This window comes from Aspergillus sydowii, assembly GCF_001890705.1.
Source record: "Aspergillus sydowii CBS 593.65 unplaced genomic scaffold ASPSYscaffold_10, whole genome shotgun sequence".
In the NCBI taxonomy this organism is placed as follows: domain Eukaryota; kingdom Fungi; phylum Ascomycota; class Eurotiomycetes; order Eurotiales; family Aspergillaceae; genus Aspergillus; species Aspergillus sydowii.
In genome coordinates this window covers 1,066,056-1,078,535 of record NW_024467868.1, presented here as the reverse complement: position 1 = coordinate 1,078,535, position 12,480 = coordinate 1,066,056, and the positions used below count along the sequence as shown (strand labels likewise).

The following is a 12,480-nucleotide window of genomic DNA, read 5'->3' as shown; positions in this document are numbered from 1 at the left end:
AATGGCACTCATGGATTAATGATAAACTGACATTAGAAGGAAGGCGAAGGACATCAATTAGTTGGGGCAATACTGCACGAATAAGGAGATAAAACTGTCAGATACTCCAAACTCTCTCGGCAGCAGCTCCCCCATTTAGACTGGCAGATAAGCCGCCAGCTGATCAGCCAGAAATGCGCCGGCTGTCTCCGTCTTGTTATTGGTGGTAGATAATGCGGGGAAATATTGGGGTAGCTATACAGGACAGCACTAGATACGAGGAGTTGAAAAAGAGCCTGTCCCAGAAGCTGCATCCGGGTACTTGTCTGGATTATACTGTACCCTGTCAAGAGCCCAGCATGGATAGACCTTTGGTTAACGAGGCCCCTGGCACTGTCATTATCCAGGACGGTAGGCTTTGCAGGCTTCGCAGGCATGAAGATGGAATGATTCTAACTGACACCAGCAAATGACGAATCTACTAATACCGTTGTCCTGGAGCCCACTCCAACAGACGATCCGAATGATCCCCTGGTATGTGATCTAGCTGCAGTGAAGACAAGACTAACCGTGGTAGAACTGGTCCAAACCCCGCAAGACGGTCAACTTTGCCATTGCCAGCTTCTATACTCTGGCCAGCTTCGTATTGCTAGACATCGGAACGGTGGTATGGATTCAGATGAATGCTGAAGTCGGAGTCTCCTGGGAGAATCTCAACAACTCATTCGCTCTCAATCTGGCCGGCCTGGCAGTCGGGTGCATCTTCTTCATCCCGTTCGCTATCAAGTACGGCCGTCGTCCAATTTACATTCTCAGTACCACGGTCCAGTTCGCTACGGCTATTTGGAATGCCAGGGTCAACTCAACTGGAGAGTTGCTCGCCGTGAATGTTGTGAGTGGTTTGGCCGGTGCCGTCAGCGAAGCCCTTGTGCAGATGACCATTGTAGACGTCTTCTTTGTCCATCAGCGGGCCTCTGCTAACGCCTTCTACAACATGATGGTAAGTGCCGGTGCATACCTTGCTCCTGTTGCTGCCGGATACTGCGCCACCGCGCAGGGCTGGCGGTGGATCTGGTGGTGGACGACTATCATGCTGGGAATCAACCTTGTACTGTTTCTTTTCTTGTTCGAGGAAAGCAAGTACATCCCGACTTTTATCTCACAACCGGTCGAAACCTCAAAGGAAGTAGAGTTAGAGGCAACCGCTGGGAAGCAAAACAAGGTCCAAGGTGTAGACCTCTCAACGAGTGTTGAGACGGGGGATGGCTTCAGGAAAAAGTCTTACCGCGAGCGAATGGCATTCATTACCAGGACAGACAACTCGCTGATCGAAAATATCAAACGCCCGATACTCGTCCTTGTGGGGTTTCCTGCCGTCTCATTCACAGCGCTCGTCTGGGGCACCTTCTTGTCGTGGTTCTCTGTCATCGTCACGACTCAATCGTCGTACCTTTCCTACGCCCCGTACGAATACAACTCTTCCCAGATCGGGCTGTTCAATCTGCCGCCCTTCATCGGCGGGCTATTCGGGGCGGCCTTGGGAGGACCTATGAATGACTGGTATATCCTCTGGCGTGCGAAACGAAACAACGGGACATTTGAACCCGAGACGCGTCTGCATCTCTGCATACCGGCGATCTTGGCGACGCCGCTTGGGATACTTATTTTTGGCGTCGGAATAGCCAAGGTTATTACCCCAAAAACTATACTATAACTCTGTCGTTGCTAATAGATGCAGGGCTGGCCATGGTGGTCGCTGGCTTTAGGGAGCGGTATCTTCGGCTTCGCATTCTTCTGCACTGGCGCTTGCGCTCTAACATATGTCGGCGACTGCTATCAGGAGGTGAGTACCCTATACAACTCCAAATGCGAACAAAAAGTTAGCTAACTAAGCCAGATTGTTGGAGACGCCCTGGTTGGTGTTGCGTTCGTGCGCAACGCCCTCGCCATGGTGATCGTCTTTGTTCTGACGCCGTGGATCGAGGCAGCAGGGTTGATAAATATGTTCATTGCGGTGGCGTGTATTGCAACAGGGACAATGTTGACAAGTATCCCCATGATCGTATATGGAAAGAGAATGCGCGTGTGGACAGCGAGTCGGTACCGCAAGATGGCTCTGTTGCAGCCGGGCGCAAGGAGAGTCTGATCGGCACGTATTGAACTGCATTTACCGATGAGCATTGAACAGTTACTGTTATTTGTTAATAATTTGAATGTGGCGTGGATGATCGGATGGTTCCAACGTGATATTGGACGAACCCCGCATACCGATGGAGAGAGCGCTGGAGCTGTCCTGCTGCACTCAGTCCTGATTGGCCTCGCAGCCGGCGTGTTCCCAACGTGGCTTTTCCTCCAACTGCCGAGGGGAGTGTTACTGGTGCTTTCTGTCGTACAGGCCTTTTTTTGTTTTTATGGGTGGTTAAATATGGCGTGCGAGCCACTGTCCCGAGATACCCGTAGGTAAACAGAGAACTATTCCCAACATGACAATCGTTAATACTTCGTCTGAGCCATGGCAGGCACTAGCAGCCAGGAAGAGAGAAGAGGCTGCAAAGAAGATCCCCGCCGAGTGGAAGCTGCCGTCCAAGTATACAGAGGGCGTCAGTGAGACATCCACGGCCAGCGTCCTTCACATCCCTAAAGAATGCGGTTTACTTTCTGCCAGAGAACTTGAAATCACAGAGCAATATGACGCCGTCGACCTGTTAGCAGCTATTGCTACGGCCAAGTTCACTGCTCTGGAGGTTACAGTGGCCTTTTGCAAGCGAGCAGCGATTGCGCAGCAGCTGGTGAGTGTCGCTTCACCTCAGATGCGCATCGCTAACACACTGCCAGACACGATGCCTGACTGAAACATTCTTCGACGAGGCAATCGCGCGAGCCAAAGAACTGGACGAATACTTTGCAAAGACTGGCAAGGTGAAGGGTCCCTTCCACGGCCTGCCGATTAGCCTCAAGGTCAGATCCCCGGTGATATTAAAGGAACAAACGCTGAAATGAACAGGACGCGTTTAATGTCAAGGGACACGAAACCACGGTTGGATTTGTCTCGTTTATAGGCAAATCCACCGCCGCCAGCAATGCACCGTTGGTAGACATCTTACTTGAGCTCGGGGCCGTCCTCTACGTCAAGACCAACATCCCCCAGACCATGATGGTACGTCTCTGACTTTCTTAATCACAAGAAGCTAATCAGTCTAGTCTGCCGACTCGGAAAATAACGTCTTTGGCCGAGTCCTCAACCCCCACAACCCCAGCATCGGAGCCGGCGGCAGCAGCGGAGGCGAAGGCGCCCTGATAGCCATGCGAGGCTCCATCCTCGGCGTGGGAACGGACGTTGCCGGGTCAGTGCGCATCCCAGCACTCTGCTGCGGAGGATTTGGCTTCAAACCCACGGTCGGGCGTATTCCTGATAGCGGCCAGGGGTCTGGAGGACGCAAGGGCAGTCCTGGTGTCGCTGCCTGCGCGGGACCACTGGCGACCACTTTCCGAGACCTAAAACTGTTCATGGATACAGTCATTTCGGCGAAACCTTGGAATAGGGACCCGGCCGCATTGGCTGTACCCTGGAGGCCATCTGCCACTGTGACAGAGGGTCGTCCATTGACCATCGGAGTGGTGGGAGAGGACCCGGTCTACCCATTGAAGCCGCCTGTTCTGCGGACTCTGAACGCTGCGGTAGAGGCTCTCAAGAGGGATGGCCATACGATCAAGATACTACAGGATGTTCCATCCATTTCCGATGCCGCAGCACTCGCCTTCAATCTGTTCGCGTTGGACCCGAACACGACCCATCACAAGCATATCCATGCCAGCGGCGAACCCGAAGTACGCTCGTTGAGAGACAGCCTACCGGATCTTTGGGACACGAAGTACACAGTCGACGATATCTTCGAGTTCAACAGCCGGCGAGCGGACTTTGGTGCCCGATGGAAGCAGGTTTGGCTGGATAACGATCTGGATGCGATTATCATGCCTGGGCATCGCACGACCGCCGGGCCGCATGATACTTATGGTCATCCTGCATACACGGTTGTCTGGAACTTGGTCGATGTAGGTTGAGATCTGAACTGCTCCTCGTTGTAGTGCTGACAATGGTAGTGGCCTGCTTGCGTGATTCCGTATGGGAAGGTCGATCCAGTGTTGGATTCGGTGGATGCAGCTTGTAAGTGGGCCTATATTTCGAGGAAGAACAGTGCTGATAATGTGTAGATGACCCCAACCAGTTTGCCAATGCACCGTGCTCGATCCAGGTGGTTACAAGGCAATTCCAGGATGAAGAGCTGCTCGCTGTGGCCAGTGTGATCGGGGCGAGCTTGGTATGAAAGAGCGTGGACAAACGGATTATGATATCCCAGAACGCTGGTTGACAGATCAGTAACTGTCCGTCTATATACTCCATGGTAGTATATTCGTATACATGAAATGGGAAAAGTCAAAAGACAACTAGCCAAGCATAATAGCATTCCAAGTCTTGCACCGTGTCTCCTCCATCCTTGTTAAGGCTGATAATTAACGGTCAGCATCATATTGCATCTCGACCACTCAACAATATTCATTGGTGATGCTGCATTCTAGGAATCTGCATTCTTCTCCCCTGACTTGCCACGCAGGGCTCGTGCTCCATACCGTATTGCTTCACGCCACATGATAAAATCTATTTATAGATATTGTAGCATACTCAATCGGATTGAAGATTAGTTTACTGTTATACCAAACATATTTACATACAATTAAGATATTGATTACTCCTGTGGTGCATGGCCGAGCTGCTCATTTGCCTTGTTACTCTCTCCAGCAGCATCAGGGTCATACATGGCACTGCTGATCTTAGCTCAGAGTCGAATACTTCAAGCAAAGAATGCGTACGCTTTCAGCCCCGCGGTCCTTCTGATGGCCTCTTTATCATGGTCACCCTGGGCCGGCTGGTTCCCCTCCAGGTCGTCAATAACCGATTGAGCGTGCTCCCTGGCTGTCTGGGAGATGCTGGGCTTGCGCAGAGCGCTTGTTTTGTTAGTGACGTTCCAGGTTAGAGATTGCAGACTCACGCCTTGTAGGGACGCGCCTGGTTGAAAGGGTCCTCGGACATTGCGGTTGAAAAAGTAAATACTATATTGGTTAGGCTGTTTGTAGTTATCCTACATGCTTGAAGACTGGCAGTGGCGTATATGAAGGCTTTCGATGCTTCTTATAGTACCTGATGGCGATGCAGTCACTGTCACGTCAGTCTTTCTCCGCACATCTCGTTATAACGGCGGATGGTTCCATGGTTCCAGTCCGCTACAGGCTTTACCCTTTGGTCTTGTTATGCCAATGTCTTGTATGTCGCTATCCCTTGCTCCAAATAATAAAGTGCATGCAGGAATTCAGAACAGGGATGGATTGACATTGTTTGTGACCCAAGAATGCAACATCACCCCGCAGTCAGAACTGCTCGTATAAAGTAAACATGCCCCGCTGGAATATTGTAGACTGCGCTCTCGTCATGTTCTCTATAATTCTCCTAGGAATAACTGCAGTGGCATCGGCCCTGCAGCCTCTACCTCCAGTTGACTGGACTTCTTCTGACGGCCATGGCCTCGATGCTGCGACTGCCGACCACACAATCTTCATCCTCAAGGACTTCGCAGAGCAACGCGACCAGAATGGGCTGACATTAATTCCGCCCTCTGCCTTTGAATTCGCGAATACATTCAGCCAGGACTTGGAGGAAGTTACTGGATATCCCTGGTCCGTCCGCGCTGTCGAGGTATTTCCAGAACATAGATCAGGGATCTTCCTTGATAGCTTTGACGGTCCATTGACATACGAGAATGGCGAGCCCACCGAGGAAGGCTACGAACTGGAAATTGAATCGGATCGAGCCTCTATCCGGGGGACTGGGGCTCGGGGAATGTGGTGGGGGACTCGCACTCTCTTGCAGCTGTTGATATCGAATGATGGGCACATTCCAGCTGGTCGAACTGTCGATGCGCCCTCCTTTGCGACAAGAGGCTTCCTGCTCGATGCTGGACGGAAATGGTACTCGCCGTCATTCTTGAAAGACCTCTGCACATACGCCTCATTCTTTAAAATGTCCGAGTTCCATTATCACACCAGCGACAACTACCCCCTGAATCGCGGCCATAACGAGACCTGGCAGGATGTCTACGCCCAGTTTTCTCTTCATCCGGAAAGCCCTGACCTCCAGGACCTTGTTCAGAGACCGAATGAGACCCTCTCGCGCGCCGAGTATGAGGATCTCGAGCACCACTGCGCCCAACGCGGCGTGACTGTCATCCCCGAAATCGAATCCCCGGGGCACTGCCTCGTCGTGACAAAGTGGAAACCTGAATTGGCCCTGGAGACCAAGGATCTTTTGAACCTGTCCCATCCAGACACAATCCCACTCGTCAAGTCCATCTGGGCCGAGTTTCTCCCCTGGTTCCATACCAAGGAAGTCAACATCGGCGCCGATGAGTACGACTCGACTCTAGCAGACGACTACATCGACTTCGTGAACGAGATGGCCTCGTTCGTGAAACAAGAATCCGGCAAACGCGTGCGCATCTGGGGGACATACGAACCCTCAGAAACCCGCACAATCTCCAAAGATATCATCATCCAGCATTGGCAGTACGGCCAGTCCGACCCCGTGGCATTAGCCAACGACGGATACGAGCTCATCAACTCAGAGGACTGGTGGGGGTACATGTCGCTGAAGAATGACCACATGCCTATTCTGCCAGCTCCGTATCCTCCTTTCTTCAACAACTCGCGCGTACTCAATTTCGCCGATAAAGAAGGCTGGCAGTGGTCTCCTTCCCTGTTCAACCCGTATAATATCACCGAGCAGCCGGATCCGAAGCCCGTCAAGGGCGCCCTTCTAGCCGCGTGGAATGATAATGGGCCGGATGCGACTACCCAGTTGGAGGCTTTCTACGCCATCCGAAATGGCATTCCGACCGTTGCTTCACGGTCGTGGTCTGGGAGCCGTGGGCCAAAGCTCGACCTGTCCAGCCTTGAATCTTCCATGGACCTGCTCACCTCCAACGCTGTTGCACAGAATCTCGACCGCAACCTGATCATTAAACCCAGCAACTTGCAGAACGGAGTTCAGTGGAGAGCGTCCGACGCCGACGGTACCGGCAAGGTGCATATAGGCTACGGCAGCAAGGGAATGAACTATACCCTAGAGCTCGACGTCACCGGCCCATTCGTTCTCTCTTCAAACGATTCATCACTGGAGCTATCTTCAGACGGCGCATTGACATTTACCTCCGATGGCTGGGACTATCCCCTCCGGTCGGTCGATGAGACCGATGGCTTTGACCCGGGTTTTCCTGGTAGGATCTGGGTGAACGAGACATCGTCTACGCATGAGCCTGTCACTGTACCGGTGAAAAGCCACATTACTGTCCGCGCCGATGTGATCGGGGGCAGTCGGGTCTGGGTGGATGGAAACTTCGCCGGGCGATTTGAAGTTTTTGTCTTTGGGGGTAAAAACACCCTGTTCTCATGGAGTCAAATGGCGTTTGTTGCCCCTCTGGAATGGGTTGAGGGAGGTATAAATGAGCTACAGATTAGTGGATATGATGGACAGCATTAAACGACCTTCTTGAGTAGTATAATAATATATTTCACAAGCTGAAAATGCCACTCCTCGCCTTTTTACGTATTGGGTATACAAGCAGTACGCTAATAGACAAACCAACCGTGATAGCGATACCAATCTGCGCCATCGTATATCCGGCATTCAAGTCTGAAAACATTGCCTCACGGGGCGCATCCGTACTGCCATTCTTATTGAGCTGGTCTGCATTTGACAGTCCACTGATGAGACTCCCCGATGCAGCCAAACTCCCTGGAACCTGGAGGTAAATCGCCGGATGCATCAAGGCCACCGCCATGCCATGCTCAATGCGCGCATACAGATTGGCGAGAACACCCACAGTCAACGCGCCCAGCGCCTGCGAAATCGTAGGCACCGCCGCGAAACGCTGGCTCGAGAAGTGGTTGACGCACCATCCGGCCAGCGAAATCCCTAGCATAGGTGGCATCTGCTTCCAGTTGCCTTTGTTGACGATCACGTAGCAGAATGTAAACGGCAGCACGAACGCAATGGGCCACCAGACGGGGTAGGTGGTTCTGCATTGCGTCTCCGATGTGGCATCGTGGTGGATTGCGCCGTAGATGGTGATTCCAATCGTAAACCCAAAAGAGAGAAACAGCGTATATACAATTGCCCAGACCATGCGCACGGCGCCGGAGACCATGTTCTTGGATTGGAGTTCCAGCGCACTACTGGTTATTGCGAATCCAGGCAGAATCAGCACGATCGAAGCTTGGGAAATCGCCGAAAAACAGAAACTCTGATCCTGTCCCCAGTGAATTGACCCGAAAGCGCGACCGATGAAAGATGCCAGAATAGCAGCACATGTTTCAAAGACGTAGCCATACAGCTCTGACTTGGGGGCAAGGACCAATTCCGAAAGCCCTACCAAGCTCCCCAGGATGAAGATGATGGGCAGATCAACCGGCTGCGCATTATAAGAAACAGGCCCGATGCACATCGAGGCTAGACCGTACACCAACACGCGAAGCCAAAGGGGGAAGGACTCTGGCCGGTCCGCGATTTCATCAATCTGCGTGACAGCATCTTCAACGGTCGTTTTCTTGTGGATGACATTCTTATACACCGTGTGAATGTCGTACAGCTTAGCAAGATTAAGTGCCTGCGTGGACCGGATAATCTGAAGATCTATAGATTCCTGCGCTTGATTGTCGAAAGACATAATCATGCAGCCGGGCATGTAGAAGGACTGAATATGCAGATCAAGGGCGTCGCCAGTGTGATGGACATACTGTTCGAGCCGGTGTGTTGGAGCTCCAAATAGGATCAAGGCTCGGCAGACTTTCAGCACGTATTTCCTGCAGCTTCCGGCTCTTGCAGAGTCCACTGAACGACCGGTACAGTTCTCAAGATCAGTACTCTGGGACGGAGTCTGTCCATTCGTCGCACCCGTACCCGGTTCCTGTCCACATCTGCAGACATGATTTTGGCCGCCCTCAGGGGCGTGACTCTTCTCTGCAGAACTGGTTTCCTTGGTGGATGTGGTGGCAGTTGGTGAGTCTGGACGGGGTGGAGTTGCACAATTCTGACTCTGGCAGTGCTCGTCAGGCACAGCGGTGTCCACTCCAGGATCTGGCATTTCTCATGGCAGATGTAGTCTTAAAGGTTCCTCAGCAGGCTGGACACGGATGAGACGAATATTACTAATCTGGCGATGATCGCACACTAACAGCGCCAGATGTGGACCTGCTCGGCGTATGAGAGTGGCTGATATGCACAGGATGAAGATACCTGCTGTAGATGGTTATAGTCATTATAGGCATTGGTATTCTTATCTTCGGCAGTTCTCCATATCAGAATGGGTGTTTTCTTCCAATTAATTATTATACTTGTATTTTTTCATTAGACTTAAATTGTTTCATGTAGTCTTTATACGAGTGACTGGTATATGACATCATTGTCAAGGTAGACGCAACCGGTGGAAATCGTCTCCAGGCTTTTATCCTGTCTTCTAGATGAATAGGTAGTCTTTGCATCATTCGCTGTCTGACAGCTGTATATAATTTATTTGCTCTGTCCAGCTATACCATCCTCACCTTTCCACCATTATAACAAAAGTACAAACTAAATAGTGCCACAAAATGGGCCCTAATAGATCTCCATTTCAGTCCATTCTGGACAAACATCGCCCAGACATGAAGACCTATGAGTCCATCTATCGCGACTTCCACAAAAATCCCGAGCTTTCAACCCTCGAAAACGACACGTCTGCCAAGGTCGCGCAGCACCTGAAGTCCATATCCCAGGACCTCGATATCCGCACAGGTATCGGAGGCACTGGCCTCATTGCCATTTGCAAGAATGGGTCAGGCCCAACCATCTTGCTGCGCTCCGACATGGACGGCCTACCATTGGAGGAAAAGACCGGGCTAGAATACGCCTCGAAGAAGAGAATGACCGACCCCACAGATAACGTCGAGAAACCCGTCATGCATGCCTGCGGCCACGACGCCCATATGACGTGCAACCTTGCGGCCGCGGAGACCCTACTCAAGGCTAGAGATGAATGGTCCGGGACAATAGTCTTCCTGTTCCAGCCCGCTGAGGAAATTGCGCGCGGGGCACAGGCCATGGTCGATGATGGCCTGTTTGATTCCAAGAAGCACGGGTGTCCCACACCAGATGTATTCCTTGGACAGCATGTCTTGCCCCTTCCTCCGGGCAAGGTCGTGACCAGACCGGGTACCATTATGTGCGCGGCCGATAGCTTCAGAATTACTGTTTACGGAAAAGGAGGACACGGCAGTATGCCTCATCTCTGTATCGATCCGGTGGTTATAGCCTCGGCGATCGTAATGAAGCTGCAAACCATTGTCAGCAGGGAGACGCCTCCAAGGGAATCTGCAGTTGTGACGGTTGCGAGTTTCCATGCCGGCGAAAGTGCCAATGTTATAAGTGATCAGGCCGTGCTGCAGCTCAATATCAGGACAGTGGGCGAGCATTCTAGGCAGATTGCTCTTGACTCTGTATATCGGATCGTCAAGGGAGAATGCGATATGGGAAGGTGTCCGAAGGAGCCACTAATTGAACGGCTCAACCAGTATCCTCTAACCATCAATGACTCGGGATTGGCTGGAAAAGTGCAAGAGTCATTTGGCAATCATTTCGGAGATCAGCATCAGATATTAGAAGCTCCCTTCTCCGGCAGTGAGGACTTTCAGAACCTGGCCACCGCTGTAAAGAAGCCGTCTTTCTTCTGGGGCTGGAGTGCAACGGATCCTGATGCCTTCAAAAAGCACGAGAAGGAGGGTACATTGGATGAGCTTCCAAGTAACCACTCATCCTTCTTCACCACCAGCATTCCTTTGACCTTGGACACTGGTATTGATGCAATGGTTGTGGCGGCGTTGACCTTTGTTGGGAAGTCTCGGTGACGGAGTTCAAACTACATGTTTCTACAAAATAAGACTCTAGTATTTCTATATTCTTCTCTACCTCCGTACCATGGGTTTCCGTTGGGCGTCCATATCGTGATTGACAAAAGTACTTGGTATACTAGGCTCAGCCAACAGACACACCATGGCAGGCTTCCCACTTTAACTGGAAAGGTTGATAGGACTTAGACTGTTCTTTTCTTTGATAAATGAGAGTTGGACTATTGTTTCCATTGAGGTCAGATATGAATGCCTTCTAGCTGTTTGGCCCCCAACTGGATACCAGTGCCAGGGACCACTATTTCCACTTTTCAGGGATCTGCCGCGCTCAAAAATCGAGGCGGTCGTGTTAGCGTCCCCACCAAAATAACACTCTTTCCGTAACATCACTTACTCACCTTGGTAGCCCAGCACTTCATCATCCAACAGATTAAATTATACTAAATTAACACGTTTTTAAAGCTGTTTAAGTTGCCTAAACCAGTAATGTTCGTGATTTGTATAGATATCCTGCCGTTTCTCTAATAAGTCGCGTTTTTTAGGTCCAATCCTGTCGAACCCGTCCCAGAAGTGCCTGAACTCTCTCCCCTCTATAATAAAGGCCTCGGATCCACGCAGCGAGCAGCAATATGTTGATTCCTTATCCTAGGCTGGTCTCATGAAGCTATCGCGAAAGAAACTGGTATCTCGAAGCGGTCGGTAGAGCGCCTGCAGCACAATCTCCTCCGCCATGGCAGTATCAAGAAGCCATGATATCGGAAGCTAGAAAGGGCTCGGANGCTCTCTAAAACAGATAAGAACTCTCTACTTGAGTATCTCCTTGCTAAGGGCTGGCGGATACAGGATGAATTAGTTTGGTGGCTATACTATGAGCAAGGGATAGAGGTTTCTCGCTAAACAGTTAGACGCTTGCTTCAACATCATAAATGGTCCAGAAAGAGTTTAAAAAGGATATCTCTGAAGTGAAACAAGCACCTTAGACGCCTCTATCTTAATAATATACACCATTACGCCGCAGAGGACCTGGTGTTTCTTGACAAATCAATATTTAATAAGAAGACTGGCTGGCGATATCATAGCTACGCGCCTATCAGGGATAAAGCTCGCCTGTCTGCTGATATCCAGCAAGATCGTACATGGAGTATATGTTCTACAATGGCTTTAGATGGTTGGCTTCCCTGTACTGGCATCAGAGAAGNCTACTTTAAAGCGGATGACTTCTTTGAATGGGTTCATGATAAGCTACTCCCCGCTCTAGATATTAAAGGTCAGGGACGCCCGATGGTGGTAATACTTGATAATGTGTCAATACATATCAATAATAGTATTATAGAGGCTGTAGAGGCCGCGGGGCATGTCATTCATCATTTACCTCCATATTCTCCAGATTATAATCCTATTGAGCTTATATTCTCGGTGTTGAAGGCCTGGATGAAGCGGAACTGGGTCTTCCTACGTCAATCCTGCAGGAATTACGGGGAATTCCTTGAATTATCTATTCATGAGAGTCACTGT

At 50.8% G+C, this 12,480-nt stretch overlaps 8 protein-coding genes across 8 annotated transcripts; 4 read left to right on the top strand and 4 right to left on the bottom strand.

Moving 5' to 3' along the window:
• Window positions 1–44: 44 nt before the first annotated feature.
• On the bottom strand, window positions 45–305 carry ASPSYDRAFT_48532 (uncharacterized protein). Its single transcript, XM_040847649.1, has one exon. The coding sequence runs from the start codon at window positions 291–293 to the stop codon at window positions 54–56; it is 240 nt and encodes a 79-aa protein (XP_040700060.1). The 5' UTR covers window positions 294–305; the 3' UTR covers window positions 45–53.
• ASPSYDRAFT_48531 (uncharacterized protein) lies at window positions 214–2,173 on the top strand. Its single transcript, XM_040847648.1, has one exon. It carries the CDS (start codon window positions 659–661, stop codon window positions 1,691–1,693), a length of 1,035 nt encoding a protein of 344 aa, XP_040700059.1. The 5' UTR covers window positions 214–658; the 3' UTR covers window positions 1,694–2,173.
• On the bottom strand, window positions 1,743–2,311 carry ASPSYDRAFT_407886 (uncharacterized protein). Its single transcript, XM_040846150.1, has 2 exons — window positions 1,869–2,311; window positions 1,743–1,812 (listed from the first exon to the last, which is right to left on the bottom strand). The coding sequence occupies exons 1-2, from the start codon at window positions 2,158–2,160 to the stop codon at window positions 1,793–1,795; spliced, it is 312 nt and encodes a 103-aa protein (XP_040700058.1). The 5' UTR covers window positions 2,161–2,311; the 3' UTR covers window positions 1,743–1,792.
• Window positions 2,312–2,407: 96 nt separating this feature from the next.
• ASPSYDRAFT_48529 (uncharacterized protein) lies at window positions 2,408–4,670 on the top strand. The gene is made up of 6 exons (XM_040847647.1): window positions 2,408–2,768; window positions 2,815–2,937; window positions 2,984–3,136; window positions 3,181–4,032; window positions 4,081–4,144; window positions 4,192–4,670. Exons 1-6 carry the CDS (start codon window positions 2,463–2,465, stop codon window positions 4,302–4,304), a joined length of 1,611 nt encoding a protein of 536 aa, XP_040700057.1. The 5' UTR covers window positions 2,408–2,462; the 3' UTR covers window positions 4,305–4,670.
• A 54-nt stretch (window positions 4,671–4,724) lies between these two features.
• ASPSYDRAFT_134971 (Con-6 family protein) lies at window positions 4,725–5,112 on the bottom strand (the record flags this gene model as incomplete). The annotated part of the gene is made up of 3 exons (XM_040840702.1): window positions 5,028–5,112; window positions 4,849–4,983; window positions 4,725–4,800 (listed from the first exon to the last, which is right to left on the bottom strand). Exons 1-3 carry the CDS (start codon window positions 5,066–5,068, stop codon window positions 4,725–4,727), a joined length of 252 nt encoding a protein of 83 aa, XP_040700056.1. The 5' UTR covers window positions 5,069–5,112.
• Window positions 5,113–5,464: 352 nt separating this feature from the next.
• On the top strand, window positions 5,465–7,567 carry ASPSYDRAFT_157432 (beta-N-acetylhexosaminidase; the record flags this gene model as incomplete). The annotated part of the gene is made up of 1 exon (XM_040842640.1): window positions 5,465–7,567. One exon carries the CDS (start codon window positions 5,465–5,467, stop codon window positions 7,565–7,567), a length of 2,103 nt encoding a protein of 700 aa, XP_040700055.1.
• On the bottom strand, window positions 7,348–9,176 carry ASPSYDRAFT_48528 (threonine/serine exporter family protein). The gene has a single exon (XM_040847646.1). The coding sequence runs from the start codon at window positions 9,168–9,170 to the stop codon at window positions 7,599–7,601; it is 1,572 nt and encodes a 523-aa protein (XP_040700054.1). The 5' UTR covers window positions 9,171–9,176; the 3' UTR covers window positions 7,348–7,598.
• A 407-nt stretch (window positions 9,177–9,583) lies between these two features.
• ASPSYDRAFT_71048 (uncharacterized protein) lies at window positions 9,584–10,968 on the top strand (the record flags this gene model as incomplete). The annotated part of the gene is made up of 1 exon (XM_040850549.1): window positions 9,584–10,968. The coding sequence occupies exon 1, from the start codon at window positions 9,673–9,675 to the stop codon at window positions 10,963–10,965; it is 1,293 nt and encodes a 430-aa protein (XP_040700053.1). The 5' UTR covers window positions 9,584–9,672.
• Between the last annotated feature and the right edge of the window lie 1,512 nt (window positions 10,969–12,480).

Bases quoted from the DNA above. Each gene is read 5' to 3' on its own strand.
- ASPSYDRAFT_48528 (XM_040847646.1), bottom strand. From the start codon at position 9,170: ATGCCAGATCCTGGAGTGGACACCGCTGTGCCTGACGAGCACTGCCAG.
- ASPSYDRAFT_407886 (XM_040846150.1), bottom strand. From the start codon at position 2,160: ATGCTCATCGGTAAATGCAGTTCAATACGTGCCGATCAGACTCTCCTT. The intron at 1,813-1,868 runs GTTAGCTAACTT...ACCTCCTGATAG, and splicing joins GTCTCCAACAATCTGGCTTA to CAGTCGCCGACATATGTTAG.
- ASPSYDRAFT_48529 (XM_040847647.1), top strand. From the start codon at position 2,463: ATGACAATCGTTAATACTTCGTCTGAGCCATGGCAGGCACTAGCAGCC. The intron at 2,769-2,814 runs GTGAGTGTCGCT...ACACACTGCCAG, and splicing joins CAGCGATTGCGCAGCAGCTG to ACACGATGCCTGACTGAAAC. The intron at 4,145-4,191 runs GTAAGTGGGCCT...GATAATGTGTAG, and splicing joins GGATTCGGTGGATGCAGCTT to ATGACCCCAACCAGTTTGCC.
- ASPSYDRAFT_48532 (XM_040847649.1), bottom strand. From the start codon at position 293: ATGCAGCTTCTGGGACAGGCTCTTTTTCAACTCCTCGTATCTAGTGCT.
- ASPSYDRAFT_48531 (XM_040847648.1), top strand. From the start codon at position 659: ATGAATGCTGAAGTCGGAGTCTCCTGGGAGAATCTCAACAACTCATTC.